The sequence below is a fragment of the Drosophila sechellia genome, chromosome X (genome assembly GCF_004382195.2).
Source record: "Drosophila sechellia strain sech25 chromosome X, ASM438219v1, whole genome shotgun sequence".
NCBI classification, from domain to species: domain Eukaryota; kingdom Metazoa; phylum Arthropoda; class Insecta; order Diptera; family Drosophilidae; genus Drosophila; species Drosophila sechellia.
Window position 1 is genome coordinate 19,692,015 of NC_045954.1, and position 19,980 is coordinate 19,711,994.

The 19,980-nt window shown below is 48.4% G+C and overlaps 4 protein-coding genes across 8 annotated transcripts; 1 reads left to right on the plus strand and 3 right to left on the minus strand.

Annotated features, from left to right (window-relative positions):
* Positions 1 to 649: 649 nt before the first annotated feature.
* LOC6615006 (serine/threonine-protein kinase Tao) lies at positions 650 to 10,019 on the minus strand. Of its 3 annotated transcripts, XM_032726791.1 has the most exons (13): positions 9,603 to 10,012; positions 7,452 to 7,778; positions 6,882 to 7,386; positions 6,216 to 6,572; positions 5,541 to 6,152; positions 3,552 to 3,725; positions 3,127 to 3,489; positions 2,939 to 3,061; positions 2,758 to 2,874; positions 2,512 to 2,685; positions 2,198 to 2,419; positions 2,007 to 2,125; positions 650 to 1,943 (listed from the first exon to the last, which is right to left on the minus strand). In XM_032726791.1, exons 2-13 carry the CDS (start codon positions 7,679 to 7,681, stop codon positions 1,820 to 1,822), a joined length of 3,120 nt encoding a protein of 1,039 aa, XP_032582682.1. In that variant the 5' UTR covers positions 7,682 to 7,778; positions 9,603 to 10,012; the 3' UTR covers positions 650 to 1,819. The 3 variants fall into 3 exon arrangements, with proteins under 3 accessions (XP_032582682.1, XP_002039423.2, XP_002039425.2); XM_002039387.2 differs by lacking the exons at positions 5,541 to 6,152; positions 6,216 to 6,572; positions 6,882 to 7,386; positions 7,452 to 7,778; positions 9,603 to 10,012 and adding an exon at positions 3,865 to 4,289; XM_002039389.2 differs by lacking the exons at positions 650 to 1,943; positions 2,007 to 2,125; positions 2,198 to 2,419; ... (3 more) ...; positions 3,127 to 3,489; positions 3,552 to 3,725 and adding an exon at positions 4,978 to 5,168 and having other exon boundaries at positions 9,603 to 10,019.
* Positions 10,020 to 10,657: 638 nt separating this feature from the next.
* On the minus strand, positions 10,658 to 12,026 carry LOC6615010 (WAS/WASL-interacting protein family member 3). 2 transcript variants are annotated; one of them, XM_002039391.2, is made up of 2 exons: positions 11,198 to 12,026; positions 10,658 to 11,136 (listed from the first exon to the last, which is right to left on the minus strand). In XM_002039391.2, the coding sequence occupies exons 1-2, from the start codon at positions 11,859 to 11,861 to the stop codon at positions 10,748 to 10,750; spliced, it is 1,053 nt and encodes a 350-aa protein (XP_002039427.1). In that variant the 5' UTR covers positions 11,862 to 12,026; the 3' UTR covers positions 10,658 to 10,747. The 2 variants fall into 2 exon arrangements, with proteins under 2 accessions (XP_002039427.1, XP_032582685.1); XM_032726794.1 differs by having other exon boundaries at positions 11,031 to 11,136; positions 11,215 to 12,026.
* A 524-nt stretch (positions 12,027 to 12,550) lies between these two features.
* On the minus strand, positions 12,551 to 18,553 carry LOC6615012 (nose resistant to fluoxetine protein 6). Of its 2 annotated transcripts, XM_032726793.1 has the most exons (10): positions 18,167 to 18,552; positions 17,750 to 18,104; positions 17,616 to 17,689; positions 17,358 to 17,560; positions 17,184 to 17,296; positions 16,904 to 17,120; positions 16,668 to 16,840; positions 16,156 to 16,606; positions 15,868 to 16,095; positions 12,551 to 15,785 (listed from the first exon to the last, which is right to left on the minus strand). In XM_032726793.1, exons 1-10 carry the CDS (start codon positions 18,474 to 18,476, stop codon positions 15,783 to 15,785), a joined length of 2,127 nt encoding a protein of 708 aa, XP_032582684.1. In that variant the 5' UTR covers positions 18,477 to 18,552; the 3' UTR covers positions 12,551 to 15,782. The 2 variants fall into 2 exon arrangements, with proteins under 2 accessions (XP_032582684.1, XP_002039429.1); XM_002039393.2 differs by having other exon boundaries at positions 15,652 to 16,095; positions 18,167 to 18,553.
* LOC6615011 (nose resistant to fluoxetine protein 6) lies at positions 13,108 to 15,622 on the plus strand (the record flags this gene model as incomplete). The annotated part of the gene is given in 9 exon segments (XM_032725147.1): positions 13,108 to 13,155; positions 13,493 to 13,824; positions 13,883 to 13,956; positions 14,028 to 14,343; positions 14,403 to 14,619; positions 14,889 to 14,934; positions 14,937 to 15,065; positions 15,068 to 15,441; positions 15,512 to 15,622. Coding segments are annotated over 9 exon segments (1,647 nt in total), but the record flags the coding sequence as incomplete, so codon positions are not given.
* Positions 18,554 to 19,980: the final 1,427 nt, after the last annotated feature.

The window sequence follows — 19,980 nt, forward strand, 5'->3', positions numbered from 1 at the left end:
ATGTTTTATTTTATTGACATTGACGTGTGCATCAATTTAATTGTTATTCGTTTTCCATCTTCAGTTACCGTAATTGCAAAAATACAATTTATATTCGTATAATAATTATTACAATACAAAAAAAAATAAGAACAATTTTATAAACATAAAAATATTACATATACTGTGTTCCCCGTGCTTCTTTCTAGCTATCCTCTATCTCTCTCGTTTCCCATGTCCGTGTCCACGTCCACCTCCATCCATTTTGCTCCTGTTTCCCAGGCGTAGATATACCATATATACCTTATCTAGCTCCAAGGTGGCTTAGTGACCATGGTGGATACTGGTGCACCCAGCGGAAACACCGAAAATGAGTCTCCCCTCTCTGCCAGCAATTTGGATTCCTTTTGATTTGCTCCTCTGCAATCGCGGGAGTTGCGTTAAATTTAGTTTGGTTTAGTTTAGTTTAATTAATGACTACGGAAATAGTTGATTCTGTTTAGTGAGATTATTATCTGCGGCCAGCTAGCGCGATTCCCTCGCGAATGTTGTTGGGCGTGGAGTTTGTTGTGGGTGCAGTGTATCCGTGGTTTTGGGAGCAGCATGCGAGTGAGGGAAAACTAATTTTTCCACGTGAACTTAATCTTTGAATAATTAAAAGTTTTGAGGCTTTAATTTTCTATACAATTTTTATTGTTTTGACTAAGCATTTTGCAATTTGCATTAATTAACTCTAAAATAGGCTTACTTTAGTTTTATGTATATATATATTATATCCTTTTTGTTATAACAAACAAAACTAAATTAATTGTAAACAAAATGAATCTTTTTGCGTTTTAATATTTGCGGGATTTATAATAATTTTGGCCATAAAACTTATTGTACAGCAAGTAAAATAATAATAAATCGTTTATTTCTCATTCCATTTAAAAATACTTTTATTTGAATCAAATCGAATCGAGTCAAAGTTGAAAAACATAACGTAAACCGAAATTGTTGAACCTAACAACATGCAAAAATGGCAATCGATGTGCGCCTGAACTGAACTGCGATCGCAGCCCCGCCGCCGTCTATCAATTGAAAATAACATTTATAACCGAGTAAATTCAAACCCGAGCGCGAAGGCCAACTGAATGATCTATTTCCGCGAGTTTTAACAAATAATACACACCTAATTACTTTCGTGACATTTTTGCAGCGCGATAGCACAAATATATAAATGGTTAACAAATCAAAACGTTGATTGATTCAGTTATCCGGTAATAATATCAAATTAGACTTTAATTTAAACACTTTGCGTATGAAAGTTTGTTGTTGATCTTTGCTTGCTTGCTTGCTTGTTTGTTTGTTTGTTTTCTTGTTTGTTGTGTTATTGTTTGTGTATGACATGTATGCTTACATATATAATTATTTATTTATTTATTTATGTTTGTTTTTCTTTGTTTTTGATTGATCTTGTATTAAATGGTTTCAAATGTTAGTATCTTGTTGCCACCTCCGATCGAGTTTCCTTTAATACAAAACTATTGCAGCTTTAGCTTGTTGTAACTTTTAGAAAATACTTGGGTTCTCATGTTTTCCTAAGCAACCAATCCGATAATTGATCGCACTTATGTGCATTTTGGGTTGTGTGTCTTCTTCCTAGTTCCTACAAAAACATTGCTAGCCAGGACTGTTTCTGCTGCTATTGTTTCTGCTGATGTCTTAGCGGTGATTTCTGTTGCTTGTTTCGGGCTCTAGTTGTTGCTGTCGCACTGCTGGCTTTATAATTTCCATTAAAATTGAAGTAGTTCATATTACTAAACACTTGTTGTGGGGGTTGGCATTGTTGTTGTCTATGCTATAGCGAACCAGCCGGAAAACTTGTTGAACTATTGCTATGGGCTAAACTAATCATTGAACCAGACAGACTTCCCTCCTCGTCTGCATAGGCTTCTCGGGATACCTCAATCAGAGATAAAGTGCTGCAGGAAGAACACATTTTACGATTAGTTACGAATCATAGCATAGTAGATGATGTTCGTTACCTGAAACCTAGGGCAATTGATTCGTTATCAAATGCTTCCAATTCTTTAGTATGCTTCTCGTGTTTCATGCGCAAGCGCTCGGCGCGTTCCTGGTTGAATTGCTGCAACTCGGCGTCCATCTGTGGAATAGAGGATGTAGATGAGGTCAGAAACTATGCTCCACTTGCCCAGCGGACACGGCAAACGCCCACCTTATTCTCGAGCAGGCCCCGCCGCACGCTGACGCGGTTCTCGAGCTCCCGACGCTCGCGATCGCGCTGCTCCTGTGCCTGCTTCTTGTTCTTGTTTTGGTAGGCAGTGAGCATCTCCAGCTCGTACTCCAGCTGCTCGTGAGTACGTTGGCACTCGATCACTTGGCTTTCGTCTAGTTTGTAGCTCTGACTTTGGAACATGTCCGCAATGCTTTGCTCGTACTGCAACGAAATGGATTAGGTTAGACCAAATGAGCTTCTCAGGCTAGTGACCCGTGACAAATGGAAATATCCCTGTTGTGCCCACAACGCACCTGTTCACCGAGCAGCGTCAGCTTGCGATGCTTCTCTTCCTTCAGCTGCTTGATGACCTCCTTCTGTTGCTCCTTTGGTGTCGTCTGCAGTACTTGGGCCTTGTAGCGTTTGTATTGCTTCGTCTGCGTCTTGCATGTTTCCCGAAACTGCTTGCGTATCTGGAGCTCCTTTTGCTGTTTTGTTTTGACAAATTACTTAGACTTTACTCCATTCCATCGCTTCACCACTGTGCATGCAGTACATACCTTCAGGCTCTTCGGCTGTTGCCTCAGCTCAACCGCATGCTTGCGTACCAGCTCCTTCTTGATGCGGTCCATGTAGTCTTTTTGATTATGCAACTCGGTATCGTGTTGCTTGTTTATCTGCGGTGGGCAGCAATGGCACTTTTGTAGATGTGCATATTGGCTGGGAATTTGAGTTACTCACCTGCTCCTCGCGCAACTGGTGTACGCTCTTCTGCTGGCGGTACTCCAGCTCCTGTGTCTTTTCGTGGTGCTTAAGAAGCATGGCGTGTGCCTGTTGCAGTTGCTGCTCCTTCTTTCCGAGCTCCTGGAAAAGCAAAACGGTTAGATCAGGCCAAAAACTGAATTCCCCACCATTTGGGGTTCTCTTACGTCGCGCAGCTGCTGATCCTCGTGCTCGTGCTGCATGATCATGCGCTTGCGCTTGAACTTGCGCATCTCCAGCTCGATGTACTGCTTCTGGGCCTGGAGCATGCGCTGCTCCTCCTGCGCCTCGTGCTGCTTGAGGTTGTCCTTCTGCGATTGCAGGGTAAGATCGCGCTGCCGCTTGGGCGTCGACTCATCCATGGAGAGCTCCCGCTTCCAGCGCTCCTTGTTCGCCTTGTACTCCTTCTTGCGATTCAGGTCGTACACCTTGCGATCGTTCTCCTGCTTTAGCGTAATCTCTTTGTGTAGTTTCTTCTCGGCGGCGCTCGTTTGTTTAGCCCGCCTCTCCACATCCTGCTGGTGCTTCGTCTGCAAGCGATCAGTGGTTATTGAAAGTGGCCTGCAGTCAATCTAGTTCATCGCACACTCACCTCAAGCCGATCGAGGTCCCTCGTAAAGTTGTGGAGCAGCGTTTCATACTCCTTGTCCAGGGCCGTCTTGTGCGCCTCCATGTCCACCTTGCACTTCTCCTCCAGCTTGACCAGGTGCGCCTGGTGCTCGCGCCGCATCCGCTTGTAGCCGGACATCTGCTCGTGCATCTCCTCCTGCCGGATCGAGGATGGTGGTGATGGCGCACAGTGGGGCAAAGAATGCACACATGGTTAGAGGCGTGGAAATGCGAATAGCAGCAGCGGGACCACTACGGCAAATTGTACACTACTTTTGCGACTAACTGTAACTTACAAAACCGCTGCCGAACTCCAGCTCAACCATAACCTCAACGGGCGCAAATCTCGGCCAAAACATTGGCTCCTCGGCCTTCTAGGCTTCCGGCACGCCAACGGATTCTAAGTTCTAGCTATGTACGTATTATTGGGTTTTGGCAATAGAGTTGCTCAAGCGGAATGCGCAATATAGTTCTACTACTAGCTTTCCAAACAACAGCCAACTTAAGCTTAAGCCATTCGAAAAGCCTGGTTTCGTCTAGTGTGACCGTGACCCTTTCGGGAATAACGGGGCTTTTGTTGATCGCCTTTAACAAGGCGATATCGATATGCAAAGTCGGACTGGAAGGACCGGACGGTGATGACGAACTGGAAGGTGGTACTGTTACTGTTGCACTCAAATAACACATTTGTGCATTCCAAGAAGAAACGACAAGTGAGTGGGACAGTGTACAATATATGCATGTATTGGTTGTTCAAGTGTATTTCCATGCCAGCTCGTTCAGATATCTTTGAATATTACATGATATTGCCAGCGCATCAATGAATTAATAATTCATTTAAAATGATTGCCAAATGACATGGATAGCATATTGGTTCCAAGGATTCTCCAAAATAGCGCTACCCTTACAAAGTGTTTAAATCATCGCACTGCGATGATTGTTTCTTTACCAAAATGATGTGAAATACAGGGAAATAGAATTTGTAACAATGAGGATCAAGAAGCAGATAAGCGCTAGTGTTTGATTAATCAATTAACAACTACTTTCAACAACTAAAGTCTACGTTTAGTGCTAATTTTCAAGAGCTGACTAAATTGCAGCTCCACACTTGCCATTGCTACTGTGGCGAAAGGTGCGGATGAACTGCTTTAGCTGGCTAACAAGCGTAGAACGAGCCAATTGATAAATTGAGAGTGCTTACACTTGAGGGACACGGGAAACAGATGCATTCTAAGCCATGAGGGCGTGGCAATGGCCAGGGACTGTGGGGTGGTTGGCCGACGAGCGGGGGGGAACGAGTACAGGTGGAGGCTGGCGAGGATGGGCTTCGGTTAGAATGTGATGGCGGATGCAACTGCAGATGCAACAGCAACGGCTAACTACAGTAAGTACATGGTACCGGCAGCGACTGCTTTTAAAACTTTTATTTCTCAATTGATTGGCGCCTCCGCTCTGGCTAGGAAATTACACAGGGACAGTGGCGTTTCGGGTCTTTCTTGCTGCCGGCCTTTTGCTGGCCCTCGTTCCGCCGGCTGCCGTCGCGGCATTCGCTGTTGATGTGGTCGCCACCACACAGCTGCGAACAGAAGTTATAGCGCGCCTGTTCGAGGATGCGGGAGGAGAACAATAAACACAACAAAGAGCTTGTAGTAGAGGGCAAAAGTTAGACATGTGGATGGCGGAAGCGTAGCAGCGAGCTGGGAGGGGGAATGGATTGGCTAGCCGGCGGATGACTGCCGACCATTGATGCTGACAGGACGGGTTACACACAAAGGCCGCGCGATATGGAATGCAAACGGTGCTGGGACCGCGACTGGCAATTGGACTAGGGCATGACCCCGTATAGTGCCCATGGAGGTGGATTATCTATGCTGCAGCCAGGCGACTTCCCTGGACTCACCCCAACGAGAGAGCGCACACAGAAATCTACGGCCAAGGCAGGAGTGTTGATAAACGAATTGCGATAACGCACCTGCATGTGCTCCTTTTGCTGCTTGGTCACGATACTGGTGGTCCGTATGGTGGCAAAGTTGTTGGGCCCGTGGTCGTTGACTGCGTTGGAGATGGCCTGTTGCGAGGACGCGGAGCTGGCCGCATACACGGCCGCTTGGGCGGCGGGCGTCGTCAAATAGCGCGGCTGAATGGGCTGGATGCGATCCGCCAGGGGTACTCCGGATGCCGGAGAGCCTCCACCGCTGCCACCGGTCCCAGTGCCGCCGCCGCCCACGTGCCCCATCGCACTCAGATGCGGCAGCACGGAAATAGGCGGTGGGAGCACTGGAGCAGGCGCTGGTGCCGGCACCACCGAGGCCGAGTTAGTTGGCGTCACATTGTTGTTCATGCTGTGCATTATGTTTGGCAGCGGCGGCCGGTTTCGATGGCGCGACGAGTTGCGGGACACGGCTCCAGGCGGTACCGGCTGTCCTTGCTGGCCGCTTGGCCAGCTGGGCGGCGGCTGCTGGTGTGGATGGTGATGGTGGTGCATTGCCGCCGCCACAGCGGCGCTAGCCGCCTGCTGGTGGTGGTGCGCAGCGATATGGTGATGATTCTGTGCCGCAGCCGGTATGGAATTGGATGAGGAGCTCTGAAAGGTCAAGAATAAAACGAAATGTGGGGTGGCTTTAAACGAAGCACAACTCATGCTCACCTGACTACTGGCTGCCGATACACCCACCGAGTGTATGGAGTGTTCCGAAGTAATACTATTGCTCTTGCTGCTGTCGCCGCCGGCATGGTCGTCCTGTTGGTCGTCGGTGTCGCCCACGGCGCTCTCCGTCTCGCAGGTGTCCACCATGAGTATCTTCTTCATCTTGCGGTAATTGAGGTTGTCCAGCTCGCGCACCGCTGACTTGGTGCGCGCGATCAGCTCCAGCAGCACGGTGTCGGAACGCGGTCGGGTCACGTAGGCGTGGGTCAACAGCTTGGCCGACGAGGGTCGCTCTGCTGGCATCTTCTTGAGGCACAGTTCAACAAAGCTGCAGAACGCATCCGACCAGTCGTTCTTCTGTCGGGTTGAAATCGGAAAGTGATACATGTTTATAGCATTAAAATTGCACTTCCTTCTTAACGTTAGTGTACTTTAAAATTGCTTTACAAAGTTGGGAATCATAAACACTTTTTTAGGGAGAATCTTGAGGCAGAATCTTGAGGATCTTCAAATGGGTAAAATAATTTGCGACAGCCCTAAAAGTGGGAAATAAAAGAATAACACTAGGGACACTTGAACGCTAGGTAAATAAATACGGTGGCATACTTCAGTCTTGCTATCAAAGCAGACTCCTACCTAGAAAACAAAACTGCGATTGCTACTCACCGGAAGAGTCGGCGACTCATTCTGCGCAATGTGGTAGAGCGCCGACATGGCGTTCATGTTAAAGTAGGGAGGCTTGCGCTCCGCCAGCTCGATGCAGGTGATGCCCAGCGACCACACGTCCACCTTGCCGTCGTATTGGCCCTCGTCCATGGCCAGGATCACCTCGGGCGCCATCCAATAGGGCGTGCCGACAAAACTGTTGGCCGGACACTTGATGGCAGCGCTACCGAAATCGGCCAGCTTGACGACGCCGTTGTCCGTGAGCAGGATGTTGCCCGCCTTGATGTCGCGGTGGATGCGGCCCAGCGAGTGCAGATAGCTCAACCCACTGAGCACGCCCAGACAGATGGCGGCGATCTCGTCCTCGTGCAGCGGCTTCTTGTGCACCTCGATGATGTCCGAGGCGGAGCCCACGCAGTACTCCATCACCAGCCAGGCGGTCGACTCGCGCAAATAGCATCCCTTGTATTCTATGGTGTTCGGGTGATTCAATTGGCGAAGGAAGCTGTGGTGTACACATAAATTGATTATAAGTCCCTCGGGCGAACGCAAGTGTCAGCCAGTGCTCACCGTATCTCTTTGAGAATATCCTGCCACTTCTCCTGGCTCTGCTTGCCGGTGTAGGACATCTTTTTGATGGCCACGATCTCCCTGGTGAGGTTGCATCGCGCATAGTAGACCGCGCCGAACGACCCATGGCCGATTTCGCGCAGGTCCTCGAAGATTTTCTCCGGGTCATGCTTGTTGAATAGGTCGGCTATTTCCGGATCCTTGAGACTACCAGGTCGTGCCGAAGGCATGGCTGTCTTTCATGCTCTAGCCCAGCTCACTCAGTGGTCGACCTGCGTGGTTCTCCTCGTTTGCAACTCCAGTTGGCTACTGTGCTGTCTTGAAGTTCTGTGCGGATTGGGTGGGGCGAGAAGAAGGCGATTACGGTTAGTCAGTCACAGTCACAGCCTGCGCCAGTCACTTAGTCATGTTCAAAGGGTCGACATTTTCGGGGGATTTCAGGCTGAAATGCTGAGACTGCGGACCAATCGACTTGGGCGGCACGGGGCGTAGCGGGAATGGCTGGGCCAGTGGACAGTGGGCACTGTGCTTTGGTCAGCAACTGCATGGACGGTCGAACGGACGGAGGGATGGGAACAGCCAAAAGTCGACTATCATCAAATCGATCAAGTGATTCACGCGCGCACATACTGTACGAATCATTCAGAACTCTGAATTCCGCACGCAGCACGGCCTTATCGCAAACATATTCACTGTTGGCACCGTCTTTTATGGCCAGGCTATTTTCCTCAGCTTGTTACCAACTTGTCAGCTGCTTTTTGGCCAGATTACGACAGCTGGGTTGTAAGTGGTCTAGGACATTTGGCAGTCGGCATGACTAACGCCGTTAGCTTCATTTGCTTGGATTTCGAAAAAGTTATGAGTGGAGTGGATGCGCACGTGCTGTAGGGAGGTATTTGTGATCAAGCTGAACTAACTAGCAAGGAGTAGGGTATGCACACGTGCTGTAGGGTATTCAAAGGTCGTTACGACTAACACACACACACACACGCGAACTGCCAAGGAGTAACGGCACCAAAGGGGTGCATTTATCGCCGTTGCGAATCCACATACACACACACACAGACGCATACATCGGAGTGTGCATGTCTGTGCATGCGGAGGCGTTTTGCGGGCGTCTGCGGATATTCGCCGGCTAAAGACGCGGATTTTGGCCCCCGCCGGAGCTCCGGCTTTCGCCTATCGCCGCCTGGCAAAAAATCTCAATACAATTAGTCCGCTGTGGTGCGGCGACTGCAATTCTTTGCCTGCGACGCGAAACAGAAACACGCCTATTTTTCATAGCCACACACTATTGCACAAAGAGCAGCCATGTCGCTCACACACACTCACGCGCGCTCTATATGTATATGTGCGGTGGGATTGCTTGTTGTTTTGCATTTCGGGCGACACAAATTCAATTCAATTCGTGCCTTTTCCGTGGCTTGCACTGTGCTGTGGCGCTCAGTCACAGGGAATTGTAGTGGAAAACCAAAGAGTTCTGCGATTCGAATTGATTTTCAGTTGGGTTGGCTTTTCTTTGGGTGCGGACCAGGCACACACCGAAGGAGCCGAAAAAGAACGCACGAAGGCGGTGATGCTGCGCTAGTTGTTGGTTTTCTTCGTTGGCTGACCACTTAGTGACTGATTACCATGGTTGATTTATGTGTTGCGATTAAAATTGGCTTATTTCGCTGCATTTTGCAACTGTTTTGAATCGCCTAATTTTGTTTTGCTTGCACACACACACACACACTCACGCTCGTCGGGGGAGCAGACAAATACACACACATTCGTACGGTTCAACTGGTGCTGTCCCGTTCTCGCGCGTTGAGGGAGTCGTCGCACCGAAATCAGATGTAGCACTTAGAACCCGCAAAGGCGCCGTATTTGATTGGAATTTGTGGGAGCAATGATAATACCACATTGTCATTTTGCAGAATAATCAATTCAATGGGCAGATGGCACACAAGAAATTCGCATTTATTGGCCAAAACGCAAACGCGAAAAAGAACAGTGTGCACATACACACACGTACACGAGCATACGCATTCACACACACAGGCACACACGCACACAGGGATGGAGAGACAGTGGAAAATGCATAAATCTGGCGAGGCGAAAAAGAAAAAAAAAACGATTGAACTTTTTCCACTGCGTTCGAGGGCTTACATTTGGCAATTAATTAGTGCTTGCTTGTTTATCCGCGCAACTGGGTCTCGCTTTTCACATCTGTATGCATTTTTCCCTTTCATACGTCGCTTTCCCGACGACCGCTGCTGCTGTTATTGGCCCTGCTGCGACTGCGATTGGGAACGGGAATCGGAATGGGACTGGTAGTGGTAGTGATACTGCTACTGGGAATGGCAACTATTGCCCTGCACTGCACACGCGTTGCGTTCACGAATCCGCATTGGCTACGCATCTCGAGTGCTAAGCACCGAATTCGGGGATCGTTACGTCGCAGATGCACCCATCTACGGCATGGAAAATTCGGAGCGATTGTCTATTTGCAACTTTTCTTCATCCGTTTCTCTAATTAAATTCCGTAAAGTTCACGTTCACACATCACACAGTGTTACCAGATCGACCGAGCGGCTTTTAGCCAAAAATTGCCACTGACGGCCCTGAGTTTTTACTAAATAATCCCGATTTTAGGCGATATATTTAAAATGAACTTATTTTTTATCAATATGTTGACGAAGTTAACTTTCGCAGCGGCGTTTTTATAATTAAATTCGCTCGAATCAATTAGTTTTAAGAGAAATGGTTGTTTTGTCGAATATCGATTCCTCTCTTCGATAGTCTATCGAACGTTTACCGGCTGGTGATGTGCGTTGTTATGCTCGTTTTGAAATTATTAGTTTCTTTTAAATGCTTGAAAATCAATATTTTAAATTATACAGAATTCTGCAGAATTTCAGCTGACAAAATCGCAGTTGGGTATCTATTTTAGAGACCACATATATATATCAAATATGGAATCACTTGTTAATAGCTTAGTTCGCCAAGTCAAATACCGATAATCATACAATTTTGGCGCACTTTTTGAAAACAAACTGATAATTTCAGGATGCGGTATTTACTTAAATATTTAACGCCCCTCTAGTTAATATAAATTACAGTGAGCTTACTTCATTACTTTATTTGATTTGTTATTTACAACTATGCAAGCTGGGAATACAAAAAATGGATGCTTATATTTAAAATAGTTTATGGTCAATTTTAAGCACACTGCAATACATAAGCTATACATACACATGTACATATTACATACACATAATATATCAAGCTGCGAAGTTAGTTTTATTGCCCCACTACTTATAGAAGTACTGCTGCTGATTGAAAGTTGGGAAGCGATTCTGGTTGCCGAGCTCGAGGGGCGGGAAGTAGCCTTGGGATGATACGGGAATACCAGAAGCATCCGCTGAACCCTGATCCTGACCCCCATCCTGACCCGCATCCTGAGCCCGCTGTCCAGCGAACGGCGGACCAAAGTCGTCTTCGCTCTGGTAGTTGACCAAAAATCGCAGAGCACTTGGTGGGGGAGGAGCAGGTTGGGAGTCAGGCCCATCCGTAGTGGCAGGAAAGGCAGCCGCATCCGGATCAGCAGCTGAGTCCGGGTTCTGGGAGTCATCTAAGTCTCCGCTATCTGGGTCAGCCGCCGCCGTCGCCTCCGCCACGGCTCGCGACCTAAAGAAGGTATCTGCAAAGTGTCGGAGAGAACCCAATTGTACGGCAGTTAGTTAAGAGGTTTCGTATTTTACCAGTAGGTTGTGCGTACTGATAGATAAGACGGTCGCCCAGCTGGGCGGGACGCCGCTGTTGAGGATCGGGCTGCTGGGGTCGTGGGCGCGGGCGTGGCCTTGGGCGTGGCGGAGCTGTGGGCGGCGGCGGAGGAGGTGGAGGCGGTGGAGGTTCAGCTGGCGCCGCTGGCTGCGCATCATAGTCATAGTCGTAGTCATAGTTCGGCGGAGGAGGCGGTGGCAGTGTCGTTGGGCGAGGACGTGGTCGCACCTGCGGTCGGACGCGTCTAGGTGGCTGCGTAGTGGGCGGCGGAGGCGCTGGAGGTCGTGGCGCCGGAGGATCAGCGTAGTCCACGTCGAAGGCCCCGGGCAGGAAGCCGGAACTGAAGAACGGATGCCACGTGGGCTTACGAATGCGTATCGGAGCAGGGGGCGGTGGCGGAGGCGGGGTCGTCGTGGTGGTCGTCGGTGGACGACGTGTGGTCCGCGCCAGATTGGCCTTGGCCGAGGACAGCTGGGCGCTCTTGAGCAGCAGGTTGCGCAGGAGCAGGCCAAAGTCCAGGGTGATGGTGCCTCGCTTCTCACGCGCCACCTCCGTGTCCTGCGGCACAGGATCGGCTGAGATCAGCGCCAGGAGCAGGCCCACCAGCAGCAGCGCCAGCAACTGCAGACGTAACATCCTCATCCTGACGGACCGAAGAGTATGTGTGTACCGCTCGAAAGGCCGTTCCAATCAGAACTGGCGCTGGTCAGCGTTGGAGTCGCCTGCCTTTACTCCGACGGAGTGGTGCCACGCGGGCCTGGGCGTCGCGGATTAAGTGCCCCAAAGTCAACTAGTTAGACGGGTTAGCTGCGACCGTCCGCCTGGATCTCGTAATCGCAGACCCCGACTGCCGGCGGTTATCAACGAGTTCAGTGCGTGGCAACAATTACTTTTGCACTACTTTTGCGCCAGTTTATAGATCGTAAGTGCAGCTCGAACTATGCATAATGCTTAGCGGCCAGTGCATTTTAAGAGGCTAAACAACACGCACCGTGGGGCAGGAACTCCATATACCATATACCATATACCATATACCATATACCATATACCATATATCATATACCATATAGAGCTATCCCCAACATAGGGGAACTATCCGTAAACTCATCTAGATACTTGATACCATTTAGCTCGTTCTATGCCAAGTACGAATCTACATGTTGTTAAACCCTAACATATATCAATAATCCACTGATAAGATTCCCATAAGATAGGAAAATCATTCATAGATTGGTGGTTGTAAATTGTAAACTCAAGTGGTCATATATGGTCATATACCGCATGCCGCGTATAACTACTACAAATTTCACTTGAACTTGTGTCAGATCTCATTCCTCAAAACAGTTCATGGAACAATTAGGGTTATCAGACTATTCCAGGTGTCTTCAGATTCCACGAAGTGTGCTTACTAATGGGTAAAATACATATACGTTGACTTATTGGCCAAGTTTGTACCACTGTGCCGAAAATAGGGGGGCTGTCACGATTTGCTCTCATAATAATATGAATTTCAATTTCGGTCTGGCTGCGGCTGTTGCATTTGATTTTCAAGATATATATTTAATCATTTCCAGAGTAATTAACAGCTTTTGGTTTTTCAAGCATTGGCGCAACTGGACAATGGTTACCTCTCGTTTGCAATTCGCATCGAATTGGGGGAAAAACCAGTTTGGACCTTCGATTTTCCGAAAGTTTTGACCAAAGTTTTGACTCTTGCGGCCTGAGTTCTGCATGTAAATTAGATTTGGACTGCTGTACCGGTTGTTCAGGTCTTTCCAAATAAGCAATCATCACAAATGAGTTCTTAGTGGCAGCTAAGCATAATCTAGTTTAAGTCATAGTTTAAGCTCTTATGATCTACTTCTTACATGTATAGAAGTTCTTACATATGGCACTCACCACCATTCAAAGCACTCACTCACAGTGCTGGGTATCTGTTAGTCGGTTCGTTGCCTTGGGCGTTCCTTCTCGCTGTAACCTTGATGTGTGGCTGTTGCATAACCAAGAAATGCGAATCTGGTCCAAAACTCATGCGAAAACCAGTCCGTGCCACACCCCTCCACTTTTGGCTGGGCACCTAGACGAAAGTGAAAACTCGTTCGAATTTCCATTTCTCAGCAAAAGCTGGGAAAACCACAGGATATCGAGATGTAAGTATTGCATGTCAAAATCTAAAACTGTCCCGAAAAGCGCTTGACTTCGAATGTCGGAATGGCAGCGACAGACAACTAACTGACCAACAATTTGGCGAACATTTCGTATGAATACCACAGTCATGGGACCGCGTCGACATGGGCAACTACAGGGAGTGCATGTCCGAGGGCGGATTGCTCACCTCATCGCAGGACATCCAGGGAAAGTACTGATTCATGGAGCTGCCGGTCGCCAAGTGGTTGGGCTTCAATTCGGAGCTGCTGAAGGAGATCAGCATAAGAACTGTGTGCCTGCCCTCCTCCTGCTCGGCGAGCAACATGGAGCTGTACCTAAAGCAACTGCTCAAGCGGCTGCTTGGCGTCAGTGATGTGACCAACTTGTTTTCCATCAGCAAGTCATCGTGCCGAACCAAGGATAAAGCACCCTGGGATGGGCTCACCATATTCACAGTGTGAGTAGTGCCATGACACATCCCAGCTGATCTATCCATACTAACTGACTCCCATCAGCGTTCTACTGTCCGTATTCGGCGCCACGGTGATCCTGTGCACCCTCTACGACTACTTCTTGTGCCCGGAGCAGGGTAAGTAGAGCTGGCTTCAATCGGATTACAGCCTATATAGATATGTACTATGTTTCTATGTCTACCCGCAGAAAAGCTGCCCCGTCCCATCAGGGCCTTCTCAGCCCGTGCCACTTCGCGCTCGCTGTTCACCATCGTGGAGAACTCGGCGAATCCGAATGTGATCCACTGCCTCAATGGCATGCGGTGCATGTCCCTGATCTGGGTGTTCTTCAGCCATGAGTACATTGGCAACATGAAGGGTCCTTCCATGAATCCAGTGGACAACCTGATATGGGCGTCGCAGCTCTTCTCGAGCTTCATACTCTACGGCACCTTGTCGGTGGACACGTTCTTCTTCATCGCTGGCTTGCTGCTGGTTTCAATTGGCCTGCGAAGCATGGAAAAGTGAGTCAACTTGTACGGGAATCGATCTGTGAGCAGGCTAACGTTCTCCATGCCTCCAGGAACAAGGGAAAGCTGAATGTGCCGCTGATGTATCTGCACCGATATCTGCGCCTTACCCCGGTCGTGGCCCTTGCCATACTGTTTTTCTACAAGATGATACCCCTCTTCGCCGACGGTCCAATGTATGATGACATCGGCTTCTTCGAATACTCCGCGTGCAAGAAGACCTGGTATTGGACCCTTCTCTACGTGCAGAACTACGCAACTTCCGATGTGGTGAGTTGAAAGTCCAAGTTGATCAGTAGAAGTAGACAAGCCAATCTAGTCCGTCCGTATCAGCATGGCTCTGTATCAACGCCAAGATCTCGATGGTGTATATTGCCTTAGAAGTTAGCGAATAGAAGGTCACTCCGATAGATGGCGCCTGCATCACTTGAGTTGTTCGTTGGCGCCATCTATGTAAGTTCGGTGGTACCATTGCCATTGCAGTGAAGAGTATCCATTAGTTGTAACTATCTAACTATGGATTGAATATTGCTCCTCAGTGCGTGCCGCATACCTGGTACTTGGCGGTGGACATGCAACTGTACCTCCGTCCCCGATCCTGCTGATCGCCCTCTACAAGTGGGGCAAGAAGGCGGCCGGTGGTATCCTGGTGGTCACTTTGTTGCTCTCGGCCTGCCTGTTTTCCACCATAATGGTGAATGACTTCACTGTGATGTTCTGCATCTTATCCGCGGCCGGAGATTCAAGCTCAGCCCCCTGGCTGTCTGGGCAGGCTGGCTGCTCAGCCTGGCCCTGCTCTTCACTTCGATCTTCGCCTTGTATCCGTACTCGAAGCTGCTGGGCAAATCGCCCACGATATTGGAAGGAGCCCTCTACTACACACTGGTCCGGATCGCCTGGCCCCTCGGTCTCTGCTGGGTGGTCTTTGCGTGCATGCAGGGCTATGGAAGTCTGGCCAACAGCTTCCTCTCCTCACCACTTTGGCAGCCGCTGTCCAAGCTCTCCTACGGCGCCTACATGTGGCACATCTTCGTCATGGAAGTCGCCAACAGAAGCGTTCAGACCAATACGTACTTCTCCAACTATCAAATGGTAACTGTGCGGCAGGCAGGGTCACTCGAAATTCCTGTTGGACTTGATCGCTTCACTTCCCACTCCACAGATGCTCAACTTCTGGTCCACCTTTGGCTTCACCCTGCTGGTGACCTACGTGCTCTACGTTTTAATTGAGGCGCCTCTGGAGGCCTTGGAAAGAATGATGTTTCCCAATCGCAGACAAATAATAAAATAAAAAATTCAAAAAAAGTTTAGGCGTATCTGCATTCTGAATCGAACTTTATAGCTTATATAGTTTATACGGACGGACAGATGGACATAAATATATCAAATCGTCTAGTGATTTTGATCAAGAATCGGTTTGGAATCGGAAACGCTTACTTTACAATGAATATAGAACACAGTTTTAATCATTAGGTAACGAAACGAAAATCATATATTTTAAAAGTTATTATAACTTACTTCGTCGGGTATCGTGGATGTCGCTTGCGCAGGCTCCTCTACCGGAGATTCTTCGACTGTTGCCTTCACCTCCGGCATCCTGGGCTCCACCAGCGCGGCTGGCTTGGAACTTGGCCTCTTTGCGGGCAGCAAAAGGCTTTCCAGAGCGGCGAAGGGCGCTTCGATCAGGATATGCATGAGGTACGAGAACAGAATGGTGAAGCCAAAGTCCGACCAGAATCGAAGCATCTGGAGAAAGGGGGATTCTTAGAATGGATTCAACAATGGCTACCAGAACATGGCACCTACCACTTGATAGTCACTGAAGTAGGTACTAGTGTGCGTGATTCCACCGTTGAAGCTCTCGATGAACATGTGGAAGATGTAGGCGGAGTAGGATAGCCTGGACAGCGGCTGCCACAGGGGAGAGGAGAGGAAGCTGTTGGCCAGTCCTCCGTAGCCGTGCATGCAGGCGAAGACCACCCAGCAGAGACCGAGCGGCCAGGCGATCCTGGTTAGGCTTACGTAGAAGGCCTCCTCCACAATGGGCAACGTGTTCTGACCATAGACCGCAAACAGGCAGCTGGCTAGCAGTGACAACGCAATCAGCCATCCCAGGAGCACAGCCAGGGGATTCAGCTTGAACTCCTTGCCCCGGTTGATGTGAAGGAAGTAGCCGAACAGGATGCCTATGAGGTAGGGAGAGGCACGAGTCTGTGTGGCGTAGTAGAGCCTCCTCATCGAATCACCGCCGCTTCCGCTGCAAATAAGAGAAGCTATTAGTCCGACTAACTACATGGGTATCCCTAACACCCACTTACAGCGATAAATTATTGATGACCATGATGCTGAAGAGGCAGCCGGCCAGAAGGAGCATCAGAACAAAGATTCCGGCGGCCGCCTTCTTTCCCCACTTGTACAGGCAGATCAGGAGGAAGGGTGCAAAGATGTACAGCTGCATGTCCACCGCCAGGTACCAGGAATGACTTAGGCACTGCGAGAAATATATAAGATGATATAAGATGGTGATACAAGATGTCGGATCGGAGGAGCCTACCAGGCTGTCAGTCGCATAGTTCTGCACATAGAGGAGTGTCCAGTACCAGGTGCTCTCGCACGCCGAGTAGTCATCAAAGCCTATCGATCCCTTAAGTGGCCCGCTTCCCCACAGCGGCAGGATCTTCACGTAGAAGAGTATGGCAATGGCCAGGATGGGGGTGAGTCGCAGATACCGATGCAGATACATCAGGGGTATATTGAGCTTGCCCTTGGTTCTGGACGGAGCACCAACAAGGTAAGTGGAGTAATGCAAATGATGGGGATAGGCCACAACTCACCTTTCCAATGATCGCAGGGCAATCACCACGAGCAACAGACCGCTCAGGAAAAAAAATGAGTCCACAGCATAGACCGCGTGTTTTACAAACAGACTGTAGAAGGAGTTGAGCCACTAAATAGTGGGTATTAATATAGAACTTCCAGTTTTAAAACTCCTCAAAACTCCAACTTACCGTCAGAAGGTAACCCATATTAATGTTGGGCGACGTGGCAATCACCATGTACTCATGACCGTAGACCACCCAGATGAAGGACAGGCAGCGGATCCCGTGAAGACAATCGATGACGTTGGGATTCGCCTTGGTGTCCACAATGCGAAATAGGGCACGCGAGTTTGCTCGTGCCGAGAAGGCTTTCACCACTGGATGGATGGTTTCTGCAAGCACAGATGATTACTTCGGGTTCAAGGATCGCATTCGAGAAGAACTCACTCGCATCCTTGCAAACGAAATAGTCGAAGATAGTGCAGGAACCCACTAAAGCACCCAAAATCGATACGATCACTCTGGAAGCTTACGAGTTAACCAAATCTCACACCAACGCATTCATTGTGATCTCTACTCACATGGTGAATATGGCGAGGCCATCGTACGGCTTCTTCACTGCAGTCTGGCACGTCTCCTCTGCCACGATCGTCACATCTGGACCAATCTCCACGCTGAGCAGCTGCTGGAAGAGCCTGCGGAGCATAGTGTCCATGTTGGCGGCGGAACAGGAGGCCGGAAAGCAGACAGCTGACTTGAGCGCTAATATGGGCAGCGCAGTTGGAGCTGGTGCCACCTTGGAGATGCAGTACTTGCCCTTGATGCTGTGACTGCTGGTCACAGCATGGTCTATTGCAATGCACTCGTCGAAGTTGCCCAAGTTCCAGAAGTTGCCCACCAGCATTCCCGAAGGCAGCAGGCCCCAGGAGTCAATCACTGCAATGGAATCGAAAGGCATGGGTCAGAGAGTACCTTGGGTACGCAAGCCTAGCACTCACTCTTCAGGGCCCAGAACTTGGAGGACGAAAGCTCCTTGGACAGGAGGGCCAGATCCGTCAGGCACTCCAGATCCTGCAACGAGGGGAGCCTCGAGTTCGCCGTGAGATCCTCTAGAGTCACATTGGAGTAGTGCTCAAAGAACTCCACTGACAAGCGTCTGGTGTTGAAAACACTCGAGTAATGATCCCCACCAGCAAAGTGCTCGGTGAGCAGCTTCGTATTGGTCATGGCAAATATGTTGGTCATTTCAGCATTAACACTGACCAAAGCCAGAAGGCCCAGTCCCAGGATTACCGCCAACCCAGCCATGTTGCTCTGTCTGGCGACGAAATGAATGTGATCGGTTGGCCACCGCTTTGGGGGCTTATATTTGTATGAGAGGGTGATTCGATTAATCGAACGTATCTTCGCGGACCTTCGCGGTCCGTCATTCCACGACTAATCTATAACCAAAACTTTGGAACTCCAAGTGTTTTAGAATGCGCCCCACACGTACAGTGCTGATAATCAATTCTTATCTATGGACTCCTTTGGGTAGTAACTTATGGTGCTGATTAATCCGAGCACAATCTACATGCCTGTCACTTACTTGAATCAATTTCATAAGATATAAACATACATGTCATAGGTTTTTAAAGTTATTACAATCAGAATAATTGTACATACAATTCTCATGAGAAGAAACCTTCTCGATTTCGAGACGAAATCGATATCACAGTCGATATTTTCGATCTTGGCTAGATCTTGAGATCGAAGCAATCAAATCGAATTTGTTGAGAATGGGCTTTTCGATACTTTACTAGCTTTACTAAAAGTTATAATTTATGCCTACAAAGATGAACATTGTACTTACGCATTGCAAATCGTTAGTACTGTTAATCGTTTTATTGTTTATAACTTATATCCTGATTAACCATAAACACTTCATGCAATTCATTGTTTAAATACAAGGATTTACATATATCCGATCGCTTGGAAGGATAAGGATCAGCGACCCCAAGAATAGAAACTTGCGTTGAAAAATAGAGTGCCTAAACGGTTTTGAATAACCCGCACACTTAGTGATAGCAGCCTAATGGGTTCCAGCTGAGTTATAAGCAGCACTTGTGTCCACGCAGTCAGATCTGCGCTCTGTCGCATTATAAGGTATTAGGTGACTCGCACGGGCACTTGAGGCGCTTTTGAGCCAAATGTGTCTGGTCCTATCAATGAGTAATTCGGAGAAGGCCGTCCGACTTGATTGGCATCGCGTTGGGAGCATCGAATTGGTCTGTACTGCCCCCGAATAACGTTGTTATTCGCACCTTATCAGTTATCAGTGGCCAAGCGATTCCGCTTAAACGATTCGTGCTGATTATTCGGGGAAGTGCTTTTGTCATGCTCGGCTATTTTCACATATACTCATATAAACCAGATAATCAAAGTTTCCGCTTAACGAGCCTTCTATAGAAGTGCAAGAAGCGTCTGCAAGATTAGATGGGAAATTCCCATGGCTAATTTGAAAACAAGAGGAACAAGGACATCTCGACTATCTGTTGGAACTATCTAAATCAAAGACGTCTACATTTGCTGGGTTGTAATTTCAAACTGAAGCACTAGCTTAAATAGCTAGCATGAGTTCTAAAATTTTGGGAGTTCTATAAATAGCACAGATCTCTAAAATATGCTACAACTGCTCACAGGAGTTTCTATTGAGTGTTTCGAAATGTCCACATAATTTGGTGTTACAAATTACAATTGTTATTTTTTAATCTATTAATCATTGTTTATTATCTTGTATAGAATGTCATGTTCATGTGTGAACACTATCAGA